Below are 22,305 nucleotides of genomic sequence, written 5' to 3' on the forward strand. Positions count from 1 at the left end.
GCCAGCCGAGTTGCTGGAAGACTGCCTGTATTTGAACGGAGCTCTTCTGCAGCTAGGAAGCATGGTCAATTTTTTTTTCTACAAAATCTCAACAGTTTGGATCCTATCACTCCACATTCTGTTGACTGTGTAGTACAAAGTCAACCTGTAACTCTCTCTGCATATGTCCCCGCACTTCTGTACAACCAGGTTAAAACCTGACTGTGTCACAGGTTTTGGTAAAGAGCACATGACCAATTGGAAGTGACAGGTAGTAGTCTGGGCCCCCCTAGTGACTGCTCCTTGGGACTCTACTCAGAAAAGTCACTTATGTTTTCTATTCTTCAGTTTCTTCATTTGTAGAATGGAGAAATGATAACTTCCTTTTATGGCTTAAAAAGGTGGTTGAGAGGAGCAACCTTGATAATGCATTAGAAAGTGTTTAACAAGTATTTAAAAACTAGATGATAAACTGTCATCATCATTAGCATCATCATCAAAATTTCTTTCTGTTTAATCATTCCTATCAGTAAACCAGCATGCCACAATTTCTCTCATTAAGCAAACAAACAACAAAAAAACCCCACAACAAACCTTTTCTCCTGACCCAATATCCAGCAACTACTGAGACAACAGTAGAACGTCTCAAAGAGTTGTTACCACTCTCTCTGATTCTCCCTTTCTAATTTTCCCTCTAACCAGACTTCCCCACCAACAGCGCTCCACTGGCACTGTCATGATCAGGATCACCAATGCCCCAGGTTACTAAACCCAATGGCCATTTCTCAGTCTTTGACATTCCTCATCCATCAGTGCATTTGTCACAGCTGATCACTGCTTCTTTCTCAAAACAACTGCTCCATGAGGCTTTGACCAACACCAATGGCTGCTACACTCTATTCCTTGTCAGTGACAAATCAAATATTGCCAAACACTACAGATGTGCATACTTACAGTATAAAGAACACATCAGTGGAATAAACATTGGTCAGGTCGGGGAATATTTTAAGTCCAGTGTTGAAAATGCCACTAAAGTAATGAAAGAGAAGAAAAAATAGAAATTATCTAAGAACAGAAACATATAAGATGTAGACTACTGTAACAGCTGAAAGTATGAGGCGGGAAGCAAATCCCAGCTCCTCCACTAAATACCTGATTTCCTTGTTTTAATTGGAGGACACTGTGGTGTACATGTGTTGTGTCTGGAATAAGGGGAGGGTGGGGCAGGAAGACAGTATAATCACCCAACTCCAAGCCAAGCTTCCTCTATCAACCTCCACATAATATTGTGCTCATTATTTTGCCAAGAATGGTTTTCCCATGGCAGTCATGGGAATACCATGGCAACAGTACCACTTAAAAACTGTGTCCGTCCAAGGAAGGAGAGTAGTCAAAGATGTCTTTCTTCACTTTCCAAAGTTTGTATTATCAGGGCAAAATGTCAAAAGTAAAACATGTGCATGAACAGCATGAATACAAAACTGGCAGGCTCGGGATGTCTCCTGGATTCACTTGGTTTAACATCTGTTGCAGTTACTAGAATGTAGGGGGTAAAAACAGATGTTTATGAGAGGGTTGGTGTGGCATGGGGTGAGACCCAGACGCCACCAGTGAAGCTTTAAGGAAAGTCTTCTGATGGAGAGATCTCTAGTTCTATTGATGTACCTTCTAAGGTAAATTCTGACCTGATCCCTCTAAAGGGGAAGACATAGGATTTGAAGAGGAAGCAGGAGCCAGAGCCTCAGGAGAGCAAATGGACTTCGCAGATAACAAGGGACAGAATGAGGTTCCACAAGGTATATCTGAGGAACAGGAGACAAACTAGTTCAAGTGCAATCATGGTTCACATAGAAGAGTAGTGGGGGGACAGGCCCAAGATTGAGAGGAGAACATATAGGACAGGACTGAAATGCCAGGTTAGGGGCTGGGATCAGGACCTCTTTTTTCTCAAAACCCTAGACAAGTCCATCTTCTTTTTGACGTCTCATCTAATTCTCTATCCCCCAAACAATGTATGTGATTCTCATTTGTCACTTACCAATTTTCCTGCATGGGAGGAACTTTTCAATTTCATACATATCTTCCCCAACTGGATTATAACATTCTTGAAGGCAAGGGCAATGCTTTACTGTCTTATGTGTTCCCCATTAAGCCTTGCAGATAGCAGGGGATCATCACATCAGAGTTATTGATCAAAACACAAAGTCCACAACGAGTGACTGCCTTGTCCCATAAGTTTTTGGCATTCCCCAGACACGCCTTCAGCCACCTCACCCATCAATATCCTTTTCCATTCTTCCGGCATCTCCCACTCCCCCCTCTTCACTACTGAGTCTCAGTTTCCCCAAATAAGCCAGGTGGTTCCACACCTCTGTGTCTTTACCATTCTGTCCTATCTGTCTATCTGTCTTTCCTACCTCAACCCCCTTCTTTACTTAGATAACTTCTATTCATCCATAAAAACTTATTTAGTAAAGTATATATGGCTATATACTTTTATTTAAAATTCTTAAATGGAAATGAACTGCGTTGGTAGTGATTATTTCTGGGCATCGGGATTAGGTTGATTTTTATTTCTTCTTCCTCATAATTTTGTATGTTCTTACTTTTCACAATACATGTGAGCAGGAGAGAGGGAGGGTGGGGCGGGTTCTTCCAGCTGGCGCCTAGAGGACCCGAAGCTACACACACACAGCCACTGAACACATTTTTATTGAGCACCTACTCTGTGCTAGGCACTAAAGATGCAAGAGGACAAAAATGTGGCTTCTGTTCTCATGGAAGTATGATTAAGGTGTCACCAAAACAAAGCAGTAAGGCTACCCTTTCCATTTTTGTCTGCACAGCCTCTAGGAGATTGGATTTTATGCTTTGTGGCTTTTTTATTTTTGCTGTGTAGCAGACACTCTCCTATTGTTGCAGTGCCCACGTTCTGATAAAATTGAGCAAGGGGCACTCAGAGTTCTCTATGTTGTTTTGTTTTGTTCTGTTATACTCCAATTAACAAACATACAAATATATAATATATAATATGTAATATGAAATGTAATATGTAATATAATATAATTTTATATTATACTATCAAATAAATATTTTATGTGTGTGTGTGTGTGTGTGTGTGTGTGTGTGTGTGTGTATGTATATATAAGGTCTACCGGAAAGTCCTGTCCGTTTTTGGAATAAAACAAAATACAAATTTTTCTTACCGTCAATAAACTTTATTAAATAATATAATTGCCATTATTATTAATGATTTCTTGCCAGTGTGAGGGCAATTTGTATATCCCATTTTTGAAAAATGTTTTATCTTTTGATGCAAAAAATTGAACCAGTGCTTGTTTGATATCTTCTTCATTTTTGAATTTTTTGCCCTTCAAAAAATTTTGTAAGGACAAAAACAAGTGATAGTCGGAGGGTGCTAAGTCCGGGGAATATGGTGGATGCGACAGACATGCTTCTGTAGCATTTCTTCCTTGTTGAAATTCGTAAAAATTACAGTGGCGTAAATGAACTTTATCAGTAGCCATGGGTACACTGTCGCTTCACACATAAGACTAACGTGAATCAACTTTGTTTTAGTTAATTTGCTACGTCAGTATGTATACATTAAGTGATAAAAATAGAGAGGCACACATGCGCCAAATAAACATGTGCTTACGTGTCAAAACTTGAGATATATCTATATAATGGTTTCTCCTTCCTGTCTCTTAGAGCAGGCCTCTGGTCCCAGGACTATGTGCTGACTTTTGAAGAGTGTTTTTACAATGTGGATGATTTCACCCCATACCTTCCTCACCCGATGGGCAAGGGTGGGGACTAAGTACAGGACATGATTTGCCCCAGGTCCTGCACTACTAACCCGAGCCTGGCTCACATCACCCCAGGGAGGTCCCTGGGAGACAATAACATTATAATGCTCTAGAAAACACAATTAAAGAATGGGACTGGAGTGGAGCTAATACTTACAGGAACTTCAGAAGAGGCAGCTCCTTTAGGGCCCCAGGGTCTATGTAATTCAAGCTTCTGGTATTCCGGATCTCTCTATAAAGGTTACAAGAAGCACACTCACCACAACACATCCATTTCTGTTCTTGATAAGAACAGAAACGACATAAATCAGGTTTAATGCGACAAGAATACACACTGCTGTGTACCCCACAGACTGTTCCTACCAGGAGTCAGTGCCAAGAAACACCTCCTGGCTCCTCGCAGGGACACAATAGCTGTTCAGCCCTCTCACTTCTCTGACTTAGGTCTGGTCCATTTGAATTCAACAGAAGCCTTTCTCTTAATTGGGTGTCAGAGCCTTTTCTTACCTTTAGTGTAAATAGGGAAGAAAAACCTCTTCAGTGGTTTGTGGAGGACAGAAATCTCTATTGTTAGCAGCAGCAAGGATCCTGGCCCTGGCTGGGAGGTGGAGTGGATTTGATGGATGGTAGTCATGTAATGACAGCAGTGAGGTCCCTCTGTTAATTGCTATTTCAGAGGGAGTGGGTGTAGTGAGTGAATTTCAACAGTCTACTTGGGTTTATTTTTCTAAGTCAGTAATTTGAGACTCCGCAGCACATGTGATGTGATATCACGTATGTTTGTAATTTACATAGCTTATGTACATGCTAATCAAAATGCCGTTAGCATTAGGGAAATCAGTGATTGCTAGAAATAGGCTGTCATTGGTAAAGTTAAATGTAGTCAATACATGTAGGTTAGTTAAAAGAGTGTAAAGGCACCCCCTGTGCTTACATGAAGAGGACAGAGGAGCCCAGAAAAACAGCAGCCTTTCCTCTTGGGACGGCACTGAAGGCTTGATGCCTAAAGGAACCTGCATTCAGTTGTTGATGGTGACAATTAAAAGACTTAGAATCTGGCCTCTGTAATTTTATTTATTAACAGTTTAATTGAAAGAGCATTTCCATAAAATTCATGCATTGCAGGTATACAATTAGATGATTTTGAGTAAATTTATAGAACTGTGCAAAGACCATCACAGTCCAGTTTTAGAATCTTTCTGCCAATGACTAGCAGAAGTATATGCCCGTTCACAGGTAATTCCCATCCCCTCTGCCATGCCTGGAGTCACGAATCTGTTTTCTATCCCTATAAACTTGCCTTCTCTGGGCATTTCGTATAAACGGAATCACAAATACGTAGTCTTCTACGTCTGGCTTCCTTCCTTTACCATAATGTGGTCATCTTTGTGTAACATGTATCAGCAGTTTGCTCCTTTTTACTGCTGAAGAGTCAGCTGGACCTGAGATCGAATCTTGGCTCTGCCACGGCTGGCTGGCTAGCTGACTGACCTGGGGCAAGTTCTTTGACCTTTTCAAGCTATAAGTTCCTCATATGTAAAGTAAATAGGGACAGTAACAGCACCTGTTTTACAGGAACTCTTGTTAGGAGTGAATAATGCCTGTAAGGAATTTGCTTGTGACCTAACTCCCAGTGAGGGCTCTATAAACAATTATTTTGTTATTGCTATTCTCCTAAGTGGAATGAAGCTAGGGCAGACATAAAACTTGAGCTGGAGGCGCTGCAATGTTCGTACAAAATGTAAAAACAAAACAACAACAACAAAGTACTAAGTTTGGTATTTGACAAAGGATCTAGAGTATGAAACTGACCTTGGAAAAAGGAGGATGGAATTACTCCTGAGAACAAAAGTTATTTATCATCTTCCCTACCTCAGTTTACTGTCTGTATTAATATAACCTTATTGGACCATTATCTTCATTACTATAACTTTTTCATTACAAGAACTTCTTGAAGGACTCATTAGTCCTTCAACAGAAAGCGTCAACAATTTATATCCCCAAAACTCTTAGAACTCCTCACCTCAAAATCTTCGCCTTGTTTCCACTAATCCTAATTTATCATATCATGATCTTTTTCCAACGAAGACCCTGCACTGAAAGACCTGCTTTGGCCCTGGCCGGTTGGCTCAGTGGATAGACTGTCAGCCTGACATGCAGAGGTCCCAGGTTCGATCCCTGGTCAGTGCACACATAAAAGGCAACCATCTGCCTTTCTCTCCCTCCCCTCCCCCTTCTTTCTCTCTTTCCCTCTTGCAGCCAGTGGCTCGACTGGGCCGAGCATCGGTCCCAGACAGGGGTTGCCGGGTGGATCTTGGTGCGGACACAGGCAGGAATCTGTCTCTCCACCTCCTCTCCTCTCACTTTTAAAAAAAGAAAGACCCACTTGAAGCTAGATTTAAATTTTTTGTCCTGATTTGAAACTAAGCCCTTCACCCCTGGAACTCCCTCTGCCCTGAGTAACTGGGGTGGTTGGCTACTTGAGCACGCAATTGCAGAGCTGCCTGCCCTGCTCCTTGGAGGGACTGTCACTTGGTCAAGGCGGTGCTCTCCCTCTGCAAGGTGAGCAATAGAATCCTTGTTGGAGCTTTCCCATTTGGGGAGGAGGATTCAAACTGCTGTCGGGGACAATCAAATGGAAAATACTTAGGCGAGTTTGTCTTGAGTGTGGTTTGCAGTCTGGAAAAGTTGTCCCATATCAGAATATTGTTAAGTAAGCAGACTTCAGTGAGCATACCAACCCAATGTAAGGGTAAAACTAAGAGCAGCCCAACGGAATCAGCTTTAGAGGTAATGGATGAAAGCCCAATGCCGACCAGCTGTTGGTTACCGCTGGTTAAATGAGGCTGTGATCTGCATGGCTGCCGGGAGAGGAGGAAGAGGCAGGAGAGGCTGCAGGAGAAGCCAGGAGACACAGAGAGAAGACGGGATTCTGGGAGACGGAAGAGTCAAAGGAAAGATGAACAAGCGATAACACAAGAAAACACCAGGAGAAAGAGGCTGCCTTCCAAGGTAAGAAGACAGTCAGCTCAACACTTATCACAAATGACTTTAAAAAAGAAACTCTGCTGAAAGATAAACTGTATGATATCACTTGTGTAGGGAATCTAAAAGAGCTGAACTCAGAGAGGTAGAGAGCAGAGTGGTGGTTACAAGAGGCTGGGGGTTGGGGATTGGGAGATATTGATGAAAGGGACAAGCTTTCAGTTATAAGATTAACAAATTCTAGGGCTCTAATGTACAGTACAGTGACTATAGCTAATAATGCTGTGTTATGTACTTGGAAGTTGCTACAAGAGATCTGAAATGTTCTCATAAAGAAGAAATGGAGATTGTGTGCCAGGATGGAGGTGTTAGCTAATGCAATGGTGGAAATCATTTTGCAACATGTAAGTGTATCAAATCAGTACCTTGTCCTCAAACTTACACAATGTTATATTGTTAATTATAGCTCAATAAAGCTAGAAAAAACTCAAATCTCTTCTGAAGTAAAGAAGGGGAGGGGAGTATAGACTGCCAGTAGTTTAGCTAAATGGAGACAATGTCAGAAGTGAATGCAGGTGGTCCGACCTTTTCTAAGAAAGCAAGCAAAGAGGAGTAGAGGCAAGTACCACCGAACCTCTGGTATGAGGAGCAGGGTGAAAGAGGGGTCCACATTTGAGTGAGTTCCAAGCATGCCCGGGAGGGTGAATCTGAACCACACAATTCTGAGTTAAGCAAGTCTGGCCTGAGTGTACAGGAGGGTAGCTACGCTGCCGGGAAGCCAGGGACACCGAGGGAACAATGGCTGTGTGCAATAGGTGCGCAGTGGGTTGAAATGGTGACATCCTCCTTAATAATGTGGACAGATGTGGAAGGAGGAGGGGCTCTGGACCAGCAGCCTGGACCCAGGGGTGACTGTGTGCAGAGGGGTGTCCTGCTGACCTTCTCTCCTCCAGTGCTGTCCCAGGAGCAAGAAACAAACTTCAGTCACCTTAAGGCTATTCCACATTTTTGTCTATTTCTTATAGTAATTAGCCTACCGAAACCAATACAATAAGCATCGATAAAATCCTTAAAATATAAAGCACACTTTTAATAAAAAAAAAATAGCAAAGCAATAGATATTCTACATCAAATTTTTCTTTTTGAATATGCGGGGCCGTCTGCTCACATCTTCAAGTATGCTCCTCTATGGAGCGGTGCAATGTAGCTGTGTCAGGGAAATAGATCAGGGTCGTGAAGCTTGGCGGTTAGAAACACCCAGCCTTGGAAAATTACAGGGGAAAAACACAAGGGTGTACTTCTTATTACTCACGACGGTTCTGCCAGTGACAGAATGGCGGAACTGACTTGAGTGAAGCAGGTAATGTCACCCTCATTTTGCAGATAAAACAGCAGAGACACGTTTATAAAGGTGAAGCACCTCGTCTCCTGTTCAACTGTAAGAGGCAACCCTGGGCCTGGATCTAGGATTTCTAACTCTAAGTGCAGATTAAAAATTAATAAATAAACAAAGGAAATTATCCATCAAAACTAAGAGGAGATCTAAATATGTATTATTGCTTAATTTTCCTTCCTAGATTGCAAATAAAACAGACACGGAGATAAAAAGTGTAACGTTGATGCCCAGTGTGTGGTGTTGTCACAAACGAGCAGATTAATGATTTAGCACACATTAAATTCATTTAATCATATGTCTAGATTCCATTTCCCGTTTCTTTTCCTGAGAAACATTTGTTAAGTCTCAGTAAGAGTCAAGACCAGAGGGTCTGGCTTATTCAAAAACAACTGGCAATGTGGAGGGCACTTCGTAGCCCGGACTAAACCCAAAGACTGTGGGAAATCAGCAAGGCGAGAGAAGGGACTTCTCAGGTAGGGGGGACAAGGGAACAGAAAGAAGGGGAATGGAGGCTTAAAACACTTCTAATAGCCTGACCTGTGGTGGCGCAGTGGATAAAGCGTCGACCTGGAATTCTGAGGTCACCAGTTCGAAACCCTGGGCTTGCCTGGTTAAGGCACATATGGGAGTTGATGCTTCCAGCTCCTCCCCCCTTCTCTCTCTGTGTCTCTCTCTCCTCTCTCTCCTCTCTGTCTCCCTCTCTCTCCCCCTCTCTCTCTCCTCTCTAAAAATGAATAAATAAAATAAAAAAATTAAATAAAAAAAGGATTTTATAAAAAACAAAACAAAACCCTTCTAATAAAGGAACTTTCCAACTATGGGTTTCCTTCCATCGTCCTGTGGCTCCCTTCCCACCTCAGCTATTTAACAGGCACTGGGTCATGGCAGATAACTATGATCCTCAGGCTTAGAGACATTTGCCCACACCCTAAACACCCCCAGTCCACGAGTGAAAAGCACACCAAGCTGGAAAACCAACAGAGGGCAATGGCGAAGCCAAGTTGGCATTCCACCTGCCAAGTTAGGTGGGGCCGAGGGAGATGAGAAAGCTTCAAACTCACACAGGACAAGGACACAGCTGTATCCGAAGAGAAGAGAAGTGGTCCCAGTCAGTACAGCTGGGTTTTTAAGAACTACAAATGCCGTAATGTGTAAGACATTTGTTTAAAACAAGAAACTAAAGGAGAGCATTAGCCAAAAACCTAGCTTTCAGCCAGTGCCCAGCTTTTTCACTCTTTCTTTTGATACTCACCGTGCTCGTAGTCTGCTTTTAAGTGCCAATGGTTTAAAAAAAAAAAAAAAAAAGGGAGGAAGGCCACTCTGACTTTTACTAGGTCTGCTCGCTCTGGTTCATAGAGGCGGGAGAGATTCATGAAAATTATTAGACATCTATTATGTGCAACTTTACCTTAGCTCTGGGAGATACAGGGAAGTAGGAACTAATTATTTAACTATTAAAACAAGATGTGTATGTATTGGCAAATCCATCATTGTGTTCCTTTAAATCCTTTACATGCTGTACAGCACCAGGATGAAAACTGGGACTGAAATTAGGTAAATTCATTCTAAAGTAACACTTTGTGATAGGCTTCTATCACATAATGAATCATCTATGCAGTTTAGCACCAAGTATTAGTTTCAAGATTAATGCAGATTGAAGGGAACTTTCATTGTTAAAAAGTTTATTTTGACTGACTATAAAGATAATACATAGCCACTGTAAAAATTTTAAACACATTTACATAAAAAAATGTGAAATCTCTTATTCCATGATTCAAAGAAAATCAGGGTTTTTCTCTCTCTTTCCGTAAGTATATCTTGTTTTATAAAAGTTGAATTTATCGGGGTGACACTGGTTAACATAATTATACAGGTTCCAGGTGCCCAATTCTATAACACATCTCTGTATACCTTATTGTGTGTTTACCACACCAAGTCAAATCTTTTTTCATCGCCATTTATTCCCCCACACCCTCCCCAACCTCCCTTCCCACAATCACCTCACTGTTGTCCACGTCCATGAGTTTTTGTTTGTTTGTTTGTTTGTTTTTTGTATTTTCTCTGAAGCTGGAAACGGGGAGAGACAGTCAGACAGACTCCCGCATGCGCCCGACCGGGATCCACCCGGCACGCCCACCAGGGGGCGACGCTCTGCCCCTCCGGGGCGTTGCTCTGCCGCAACCAGAGTCACTCTAGCGCCTGGGGCAGAGGCCAAGGAGCCATCCCCAGCGCCCGGGCCATCCTTGCTCCAATGGAGCCTCGGCTGCGGGAGGGGAAGAGAGAGACAGAGAGGAAGGAGGGCGGGGGTGGAGAAGCAAATGGGCGCTTCTCCTATGTGCCCTGGCCGGGAATCGAACCCGGGTTCCCCGCACGCCAGGCCGACGCTCTACCGCTGAGCCAACCGGCCAGGGCCCCATGAGTTTTTTTGTCTTTATTTTTTTTTGTCCTTTTTTGCTCAATTGACATAAATAGTATTATGTCAAAAGCATTTCTTCTGGGATCAAATAATCTATGACAACAGATTTCTAATAGTTGCTCAGTGTTTAATATTAAGCCATTCCCCTAGCTAAGCATTATTGGTTTCCAAGTTTTTGCAATTATAAATTAATACTCTGAGACAAATGGTTTTTTATATAAACTTTTCCTTACTGCTGTTTATTTTATTAGGGAAAATTTATAGACATGAAATTATTGGGTCAAAAAGTATAATGTCTGACAAAATTCTTGAGATATATTAGATCCTTACCCTCTAAAGTCCTGATTTTTAAACTAGTACTGCTTTTTAGTAATAGTCTATTAATTCACAGAAAAAGTTATCTCCTATATTGCCAAGGCTTTCCAATGGAAGAAATCTACTTTGATAATTATCAAGAAAATATTTTACCACGAACGTTCCATTATATAACTGGGGGAAAATAATTTATAACCAAAAGGTGATATTCATGATTTTGATGCCTCTTCTAATTTATTAAGGAATGAAAAACAATAGATGTTCATTCAAATAGTTTATAAATGTTCAGATTTTTGAAGGACAGTGAGGAAAATGTAAGTTTATCAACAGATTTTCCACTGAAAATACAACTATATAAAAGTGATTTTCCAAATTGCTTGGAAGATACATATTGCTACTTTTAGGATTATACAATGATTGGGACTAAGACTGGGATCCTAAGACCTGTAACAAATCCAAAATTAAGTCTTATCACACTACCTGCCAAAAATCACACATTTTACCTACCCAGCTGTAGAATTTTTATTTACTTGTGATTTTTTTTTGTTTTTTGTTTTTTTTTGTTTTTGTTTTTTGCATTTTTCTGAAGCTGGAAACAGGGAGAGACAGTCAGACAGACTCCCGCATGCGCCCGACCGGGATCCACCCGGCACGCCCACCATGGGGCGATGCTCTGCCTACCAGGGGGCGATGCTCTGCCCATCCTGGGCGCCGCCATGTTGCGACCAGAGCCACTCCAGCGCCTGGGGCAGAGGCCACAGAGCCATCCCCAGCGCCCGGGCCATTTTTGCTCCAGTGGAGCCTCGGCTGCGGGAGGGGAAGAGAGAGACAGAGAGGAAGGCGCGGCGGAGGGGTGGAGAAGCAAATGGGCGCTTCTCCTGTGTGCCCTGGCCGGGAATCGAACCCGGGTCCTCCGCACGCTAGGCCGACGCTCTACCGCTGAGCCAACCGGCCAGGGCCTACTTGTGATTTTTAAAGAATTCACATAGCCCTGGCCAGTTGGCTCAGTGGTAGAGCATCAGCCCAGTGTGTGGATGTCCCAGGTTCAATTCTTGGTCAGGGCACACAGGAGAAGTGACCATTTGCTTCCTCACCCATCTCCTGCCCCTTTCTCGCTCTCTCTCTCTCTTCCCTTCCCACAGCCATAGCTGATTGGTTAGAGCACGTCGGCCCCAGGCACTGAGGTTGGCTCTGTGAAGCCTCTGCCTCAGGTGCTAAAAACAGCTCAGTTGCAAGCATGGCCCCAGATGTGCAGATGGGGATTGCCAGGTGGATCCTGGTTGAGGAGCATGTGGGAATCTGTCTATCTCCTCTCCTTTCACTTGGAAAAAGAAGAAAAACAATTTAAATACAAGTAAGAACATTTTTTTGAAGGTAGCATTTTCTTTAATTATGTCTGCTTTTCATTAAAAGAGATATTATGGTTTTGCACTGGTTTTGGAGGTCGGCACTCTTGGTTTCAAATTCTGATTGTACTTTCTTAGCTGTGGAAACTTGGACAAGAGCACTGTCAGCCGTGCATTACTGTCTTCATTTTACACACTGGAAACTGAGGCTTAGTGAGATTAAGTGGGATGATCTATGTGAAGTACTTTTAGCAGAGTGCTTGCCCATAAAAGGCATTCAGTAATTAGAAGATATTGTTAATAAGGGCAACCGTCTATATGCTATTGGTTTCTTTATAGAGGAAATGAAATAAGAGATGAGAGTGGCCATTGTTACTTTTTTTTTTTACAGGGACAAAGAGAGAGTCAGAGAGAGGGATAGACAGGAACAGACAGACAGGAATGGAGAGAGATGAGAAGCATCAATCATTAGTTTTTTGTTGCGAGACCTTAGTTGTTCATTGATTGCTTTCTCATATGTGCCTTGACCATGGGCCTTCAGCAGACCGAGTAACCCCTTGCCCGAGCCAGCAACCTTTGGTCCAAGCTGGTGAGCTTTTTGCTCAAACCAGATGAGCCCGCGCTCAAGCTGGTGACCTCGGGGTCTCAAACCTGGGCCCTCTGCATCCCAGTCCTTCGCTCTATCCACTGTGCCACCACATGGTCAGGCCCATTGTTACTTTTAACAGGTATAAATCTTCATCTTTAACAGAGGTACATATACTTTTGGGTCCAAATAGTAACCCAGCTGAAGTTTAAAACCCAGGAGAGCTGATCTGTATCCACTTAGGACCCTCAACAACTTACAGAGAAATCTGCCAGTCTTGTAGTTTCTCCTGCAAATCCTCAATGTCTTTTACCCATTGTTGACTGATATATAACTGCCACCTCTTCTGGCTATCAAATGACCCCAAACAAAGTGGCTAAAATAACAACCATTTTATTATAACTCAATGTGGAATCCACTGGGATCACTAGTTGGTATTTAAGCGGTGTCTGGATCAACCTGGAGGGTTCTGTGCCGGGGGGTTGCCGGAAGGCTCTGTTCATCTGCCGGAAGGACCTCCCCATATGGTCTTCCCATTAGCCATAATTAGATTGTCACTGCCATCTGGAACCCCAAAATTAGCAATCAAGAGTGGCAGTGGCTTGGATCTAGGCTGCATTTTTCACTGTACTTACATGTGAGTCATTTTACTCAAATTGTAGAAGGAACGTGATTCCAGCCGCTGCAGAGTCGTATCTATTGATAAGTAGCTGAACACCACAAACATATAAGACAAAGTAAAAAGTGAGTAGGGTTGGTAACTCTAAACATACTGTTTTGATGCAACTTCTTTGTCAGGGGCTTCCCAGATCATAAAACATACACAATCCTCATGTTCTCCTTAATTATGTTAAAATTAGTTACTACTTTTTTTTTTTTTTTTTTTTTAAGATTCTGTGAGACCTGAAAGGTTTCCCACTACATGAAGTCCTCTTCCTCCTTCAGGTTTCATTTAAATGTTACTTCTGCCTTCAGAAACTTTCCCCAAATATTGATTATGTCAAATTTCCCACAATATATCTTATAGCACCGTGAACTCCTTTCCCTAATTATCACAGTGCAACCTGGCAACTCTTTGGATGATATTTGTATATTGTCTCATTACACTGCAAATTCTATGAAATGGAGAACCATGTTTTTTTTCTGGTGGCCATTGAATTTTGAGTCCCTTTCACAGTACGTGGCATGTGGTAGACTCCCAATAAAGTTGTGTAAGTGAATCAATGAATGAATAGGTGAATTACTCAAAACAGCAGAAAAGAAAAGACATTTAAAAAGAACATCAGGAAGAATAAGAGGAATTTTCAATGGAGTACCTAATAACATGGAATTAGAGGTGCAGTTTCAAAGAAGATGAAGAGAAAGCCACACTGCTCTAGTGGAACATTCCATAGGGTGATGACTGCATGTCATGTCAGTACTTCTGTTCTTGATTTTGATGGGGCTGAAAATTCAAGGCTTGTTTTGAATTTTGTAAGCAAAAGATAACTCAAAAGCTCTAAGCACCAAAAAGGGAGAACAAGAAACTTCTAACTACAAGAATACGTAAGGAATGACATTTCAAGTAGTCTCCTGAAATTCCATCTTATAATGAGAATGACTAATGCAGCCAAATTCTTGAGAGGCATTTATATGACATTTAAGAAAATTAATGATTAACAGATGGTGTCCACCCATAGCCACAGTGGAGATTCTCAACCCTGGCCATACAACTGAACTACCTGGAAGGCTTTGGAAAGAATAGAGCTCTCCCAGACTTCATCCAGGATTTTTAAGTGGGCGTTTATAAGGGATGGGGCAAACACTTTTATTTTATAAACTTCCCAGATGATTCTAATGTGCATGCATGGTTGAGAACCACTGGGCTTTTTTTATTGCATTGAATCTGTCAGTAAAATATTTTCATAAGAGGAGCTCTGACTGTTCTAGTTGAGTTTTACCATGGTCGTTAGGAGTATTCTAAAGGCCCTGTACTTTTGTTTTTGAATTATCTATTCCCTAAACAATTATCCCTTGATTTACCAGGTCTGCCACTATATTGCCACTTGTAGATACCATTGCATAAATTATTTTGATACAAATATAGCTAAAACATAGAGAAAGCAACAGAAGATGTTGGAAAAGATTAATTTATTGTGTAAAGATTGTGGAGATTTATAATGGATGAAGTTGAGCAATCTGAAAGACAAGATTCATTTTAAAGCCTAATTTTAAATTAATTTTGTCACCTCCCACGATATACTAAAATACACCAAGAATTATTAACTTTTCAAGACCTAGTAAATTTAAATTTATTTTAGCTTTAAAAAATATATATACACAATGGAATACTACACGGCCATGAAAAAGAAGGAAATCTTACCTTTTGCAATGGCATGGATGGACCTGGAGATTATTATGCTAAGTGAAATAAGCCAGGCAGAGAAAGACAAATATCATATGATCTTACATATAAGTGGAATCTAATGAACAAAGTGAACTGAGGAACAGAATAGAGGCAGAGGCGGGGTCACAGGAACCAGAGGGACAGCTGTCAGAGGGAAGAGGGATGAGGGGATGGGATCAGAGAAGGTGAAGGGATTAGTGAAATTATATATACATAACACAGAGATATGAATAACAGGATGGCAAGGCCCAGGGGGAAAGGGGGAGGGGGACTATGGGAAACAAGGAAGTTGGGGTAAGGAAGTTGTATTGAGTGGGACACTTGAATTCATGTTAACACAATAAATTAATAGAAAATTAAAAAATGACACACTTAAAAAAAGAAAATAATTTAGGAATTAGGGAATGGAGGTGTAGCAAAATCAAATACATAGGACTTGTTTAGCTAATTTTGCATCACATTCATTTGCTTCAAATTTTCTCTTGAATCCCTTAGTTTAGAAGTACAGAGCTTTCTCAGGGTTTTAGTGGGGATATTCAGGTCATGTCATAACTAAAGTTCCAGTTTCTCCAACTGAATGATGCCCCTGTAGAGGACTCTCGTAGCTAGACTGGGAAACCAACACATAGGAATCACTTATCAGGGGATGAAGGGTGTGGTTCTCCGCTTGCTTATCCCATTTTTATAACCAGGAAATTCAGATCCCACTTCTTCCTCAAATCTCTTCTTATCCTTTAAGTCTTATGTAATCACGAGGGTGAACACACCATTTATCAAGCAAAATAGGATATTTTTGTGAGTTAAAACAGGGTGCAATTAATATGCCAGAATAATAGGAAGGAATTTGTACCGTCCCAGGCAAACCTACTTGGGGTCTCCTTGGTGATCTCCGTCTTGCCCCCTAGACTTATAACCTTTTTGATGATTCGTGTACGTATGGGTGCTTTCATTCAACAAATGCCATTCAAGAAAGTTTATTTGGGAAATGCTATTTGTCCTGCTAGTGGGACATCAAGGTGATGATATTTGGAAGGCAGTTTGTAACGCAGGCCTGACCTGTAAGAACAGGTTGAGGCTAGAGATATTCATTTAGGAATTAGTTATATTAAGTAATAGTGAAATCTGAAATCACTGGCTACATTTATGGCAAAAAGTAAGCATTTGTACTGGTGATAAAAAGTGAATCAAGATTCGGTAATTTGGCTAGATTGAGTATAGATAGAGAAGTCTGTTTATGGGAGAGATTTCCAGCTAAGATTTTGCCACATCTCGAGATATACTAAAATACATAAAAAATTATTAAATTTTCAAGGCCAAATGAATTTCAATTTATTTTAGCTTTAAAAAATTATTTAGGAATCAGGGGATAGAGATGTAGCAAAATCAAATAAACATCTTATACAGAAAATTTGTATATATTGCATATATAGATTATTTTTCTGGATAGAACACATTTAGAAAATACCACAGTTGCAAGTTCTTTATATTAAAAAATGACTTACATCCTGGAAATATTGGGCAGATTTGAAAACGCACGACTTGGAATGGTTTTCAGATGAGTCTCTATAAACTTCCTGTAAAAATAAGATGCACAGAGTTTTAATCATTGAACTTTTCTAGTAACTCACTTTAATTATACAGAACACACTATTAGAGACATGATGGTCCTTACAGTGTATATTTCATCATACATAACACTGGGCAACAAAATTTCTGTTGCATCCACAAAAACACTTGTTCTGACCTAATTTGAGTGTGCTGATCTCAAATCTGACATTAGTTTTTCTCTGTAAGTTACAGGTTTTTTTTGCAACTCAAGATTTTAGGTTTTTATCTTATTGTAAAATTTTCAACATTTAGTTTAACATAATGAAGTAGAATGTCTTCTTGGGCATGATCTTTGTGAAAATATAATAATTTATATAATGCAGTAAATACACTAATACACTAAAAGATATGATTGCATCAGAAATTGTCTACTATTTCAAAAGAAAACATAATAAAACACTTATTTTAATCATAAATTTGTGCAAAACTTATTTAAATTCTATTGAGGCAAAATTTGCGTTTGTTGCTCTTGCGTTTGTGTACTTGTTGAGGACAATCTCATTTGGTGCTCCAGCAGTAATCTGCTCATCACTAACAGCTCCAAGATTTTCAGGAAACTTATCAAGGTGACTGTTCAGGAAGTGAATCTTAGTGCTCATGTTACATCCAATGTCATGGAAAGCCAACAGCATTCTTTGAACCAGAAGTTCATAGTTTTCTGCTTTTTTGTTGCCAAGAAAGTTCTTTACAACTGCCACAAAAGACTGCCATGCTGCTTTCTCCTCCTTATTCATCTTCCTGGCATGTTCTTTGTCACATATGAGGATTTGAATTTGAGGTCCATTGAATACACCTGCTTTTATCTTCTCGAAAGATAAGACAGGAAAAGCAGAAATAATATGTTGAGAATATTCACTTTCTCTATTCAAAGCCTGAACAAACTGCTTTATTAAGCCAAGTTTGATGTGAAGTGGGGGAAATATGATCCTGTCTCGATTAACTACAGGTTCATTCACAATATTTTGCATCCCTACTTCCAGAGCTTCGCATTTCGGCCACTCCTTCTGTGTCCAGTGTTTCTCCCGAGCTCGGCTGTCCCACAAACACAGAAAGCAAGGATACTTTGTGAAACCTCTCTGTTGCTCTGGCAGGAAATTTTCCATTTTAAGATCCACACAAATGATCCAGTTATGCTCCTCATACTTCAGAAAGTAGAGGACAATTTTTATGTCATTCTTACTAAGTCATTCAATTCGGGTTGGCTAAACTGCTGAGGGATTAATGACTGCTTGGCATCAGAAGAAGACTCTTCAGATTCTACAACCATTTCCTCATGCATCTTATCAAAATACACTTGATCACCATGTTCACTTTCTTCATTCTTAGAAGAAATAAAACCATTGAAAACTGGAACCAGGCATGTCTCAGAGTGTGGGATAGTTCGTATTGCTGAAGGAATATTAGGCTATCCAATCCTATGCCATTTTTTCTTGCCGATGCCCTTTGTATGGATCAGACAGAAATAACAGTCACTGCTGTGGTCCTTAGGTTCACGCCAAACCATGGGAATACCAAAAAGCATTCCTTTGCGTTTTCCTTTTGTCCAGTCACAAAGCATTTCCTCACAATTATGACACACAATATGAGGAGCCCAATTCTTGTCTTGATTGCCAAAGAGAACTTGAAAATAGGCAATATATGCATGTGTCACAAATGATGAAATATTACGCCTTTGACATTGAAGTGTGTAACAGCCACATATATAACAGAAGGTGTCAGGACTATTCTTACATTTATGCCTACTTGAAGAAGCCATGATTCAATCTTAAAACAAAATAAGAGGGTGTTTTTATTATCAGATAATAATTTTTTACATTTAAAAACAACTACAATTATGTAAAAGTAATGTTTGTAAAACATTAATTGCCTTGTGGTTATGTTCAATCCAAGAGTTGTTGCTCTTTAACTCCAATTTAAAAACCAATGCATGCCATTAACTGTAACAGAAAAAAATTAAAATTGCATGAAAACTAGAGCACGCACCAAAAAACGGATTTTAGATTTGGAACCAGTGATGCAGAAATATATAGAAACAGTTCTAAAACCTCATGCAACAGAAAATGAAAAAAAAAATTGTTCCCCAGTGTAATCAACAAAAAGAACACTGGATGGAAAAACAAACATACACTTCCCCCAACAAAACAAGAATTAAGAGTGAGATTCAAATGTAGAATCATACTCAGTTTGTTAACTAGAGAACAACATAATATATTTATAAGTTTATTAGGAATACAGAATTCATATCATGCACTTGTCAATGGATATGTTTTGGAATGCCATCAGAATATTAAACAGAATTAAAAGTATTTCAGCCCTGGCTGAATACCTCATTTGGTTAGAATGTTGTCCTGATATGCCAAGGTTGCAGGTTCTATCTCCAGTAAGAGAACATATAAGAATCAACCAATGAATGCATAAAGAAGTGGACTAAAAAATTGATGTCTCTCTCTCTGTCTCCACAACTCTATTTCAATTTCAAATAAATCTTACTGCAAACATCTAAGCTTCTCCAGGGTGGGTTTTATATGATGTCATACACAAACCCCACCAGAACCATCTTCAGAACCAGCTTCAGAACCAATATCACTTCTATCAACGAAAGAGGAAAAGGAAGTATTTGGAAATACAACAGAGAACTCTGTTCTTAACAAGGTGTGCCCTCAGGGGAAACTTGTTAACCAAAGCCTAACTGACCAGGAGCCAGGAAATACCCAGCTTTAGCTCAATGTAGCCATACTGTCCTACAAAGGGGAGAGAAAAAAACTGAGAAATGCTTGTAAGGTTCACAGTCTAGGGCAGTGATTTTCAACCTTTTTTGAGCCGCGGCACATTTTTTACATTTACAAAATCCTGGGGCACACCACCTACCAAAATGACATAAAATGATACTCTAACACAGTAAATATTATACATATAGTTAATAATATAGTTTCTAAATGTATTTATACTCATTTAGTGTGAAACCTGGGCCTGTTTTGATGAACACAAAGGGGATATCCTGGCAGGAATGGTAGAAAGACACACACGGAGCTCTTCCTCAACAGTTCTCAGTCTCTCTCTGTTTTTAGTTTTTATTGCAGTCAAGCTTGAGAAGCTCAGCTCACATAGATATGTGGTTGAAAATGGGAGCAATGTCAAAATAGCTTTGTTGGCCAGAATGGGGAACTCCTTGGCAACAGATAACCAAAAACTGTCCAAAGGAAGATCAACAAACTTTAGCTTTAAACCACAATCTTGTTTCAGTTCAATGAGTTCCTCTTGCTCCTTTAAAGTCATGTCCTTTCCAGCAACGGATACTGAGCTGTATGGGTCCCTAACCCAGTCAAGGCATTCTGTGAAGGCTGAAGAGAAATAAAATGGCAATGTCTTCTCAAGAGTTTTCAAATGTCTGCCAATCACCTCGCACATTGCAGCAGTGTTGCGGCCTACTATTGGTTCATTGCTAGTGGTCGGGATGAATCCTAGAAGGTGATTGGTCAGTGAGCGTTCCCTGTGCCTCCACTCTTCCTGTCACTGATAGCCGGAGGGATTGTTAGGGGAATGTTTATGTTCGGATGGAGGTGGCTGGCGGCGGGCCGGATAAATAGCCTCCGCGGGCTGTATCTGGCACGCGGGCCATAGTTTGGGGACCCATGTTTAATTTCCCCACGGCACACCTGACCATGTCTCATGGCACACTGGTTGAAAAACACTGGTCTAGAGGTATAGGCTCAGTGAATGACTAAGACCTAATCATAGGACAATAGAGCGCTTCCCCTCCCCAATATCTTACCACCACATTACTAAAAGCCTATTTATAGTGGTTACTTTTACTTGATATATCATGTTTTCTCATTAAGAAATATTTGTAACTTGCCAAATCAAAGCCTCAGCTGGGTCAAATTAATTAATAAAAGGATCCATTCAATAATGCAGTCAATAATTTTATAATAAGTTTGTATGTTGACAGATGATTACCAGAATTAGTGGGGGTGATTACACTATAAGGTATAAAAGTGTCAAATCACTACATTGTACAACTGAAGCTATATAGGCAGTCCTGGGTTATGAATGAGATAGACTCTATAGGTTTGTTCTTAAGTTGAATTTATATATAAGTTGGAACATGTTACATTTACCTACTAAATGGAACTTAGATATTTGTCTTAATATAGTATTTATTTTTACCTTTCTGTACATATAAATACTTGAACATCTTCAAACTCACAGAACCTATCTCGTTTGTAACCCCAAAATAGCCTGTATAATATTGTATACAACTATATTTTAATAAAAATAAATAAATAAAAGAACTTAGTAACTGGGTGGACAAGGTGATTTGAATGACATAAGGGTAGATTTGTCAGCCTTTTACAAACGTTGGTGCTTCAGCTTGAAGCCCAATGTTGCCTTAATATGATTTCAGAAATTCAGGTTCCATAATGACTGGCCCTTCCTCACAGGTCTCCCACTTACATTTTCTTAATTGGATTGATTAAAAAGCCTGTTGGTCCAGATCTAAGGTTCTGAAGTTACAAAGATATGAGAATAACAAGTCATTTGACTAAAATCTCTGAGAAAAATTGGGCCATGACAAAGGAAAACAAAGAATAAGACATACACCTATTGGGTATCATCCAAGAGATTGATTTTCTTAAGCTTAAAGATAGTCTTACTTGGAGATCATATCCTAGGACAAAGATCTTGGGGCATACTCACTGAAAGATTGCACACACTGCTTGTAGGTAGCACGGACCTAATTTATAACTTACGTTGGCTAAAAATTTGGGGGCTTATTCTATGTTCAAATATAAATAACATTTTTATTTAAAAGAATTAGAGTAATGGTTTCTAAGATGTTTGACTTGGAATATAAATTACATCTAAATACAGTTTAATAAACTTTAAGACTCAAATACTCTTTATATCCTTTCCCAAAGTGTGAATTTATCTTTCTCTTCTACACACATAAACACATACACACTAAGTCAGAACAAAGAGCTTTCTCCTCCTACTAAGTTAGTTATAGTCAATGGGGGTCAGGACACACTATCCCCAAATATGGCACTTTTGCATTTAGAATATTTTAAGCAGGAAGAATTTGAGAAATGGCAGGTGCAGGAAGGTCTCTCTGACTCTTCTTCTCCCCTGCAGCGAGTCACAAAACCCTTACCCAGAGAAAAGGAGCATCATTATCTCTGAAGACACCGGAAGGAATCTAAATGGAGAAGCTTTGCCAAGTTTCTTCAGTTTACTACCCTTAGCTCATGCCTCCTTGTCCTATGGTATTTTCCATGACTTTCCACTTTTCATCCAACAAGCATAAAAACACTGAGGTTTACCCACTTATTCAGCTCTCCATTTCTCTATGGGGGCTTCCACGTCACATAAAACCTATATGAAATAAAGTTCTGTGCTTTCCTCTTGTAAATCTATCTTTTGTTAGAAAGCTCCAGCTAGTAAACTAAGGTAGAAGGAAAAATATATACATATATTTTCC

General features: G+C 40.1%; 1 protein-coding gene across 1 annotated transcript in view; it reads right to left on the reverse strand.

The window, feature by feature from the left end:
* The window catches only part of TSHR (thyroid stimulating hormone receptor), a 114,993-nt gene that overhangs the window by 36,904 nt on the left and 55,784 nt on the right, over positions 1–22,305 (reverse strand). Inside the window, exons 3-6 of the mRNA XM_066388558.1 lie at positions 16,721–16,792; positions 13,468–13,542; positions 3,946–4,020; positions 934–1,008 (exon numbers count right to left, since the gene is read on the reverse strand). Of these exons, the coding sequence (XP_066244655.1) occupies positions 934–1,008; positions 3,946–4,020; positions 13,468–13,542; positions 16,721–16,792 (297 nt within the window). The remainder of the gene's footprint in view (positions 1–933; positions 1,009–3,945; positions 4,021–13,467; positions 13,543–16,720; positions 16,793–22,305) is intronic.

Source organism: Saccopteryx leptura, chromosome 6 (genome assembly GCF_036850995.1).
Source record: "Saccopteryx leptura isolate mSacLep1 chromosome 6, mSacLep1_pri_phased_curated, whole genome shotgun sequence".
In the NCBI taxonomy this organism is placed as follows: domain Eukaryota; kingdom Metazoa; phylum Chordata; class Mammalia; order Chiroptera; family Emballonuridae; genus Saccopteryx; species Saccopteryx leptura.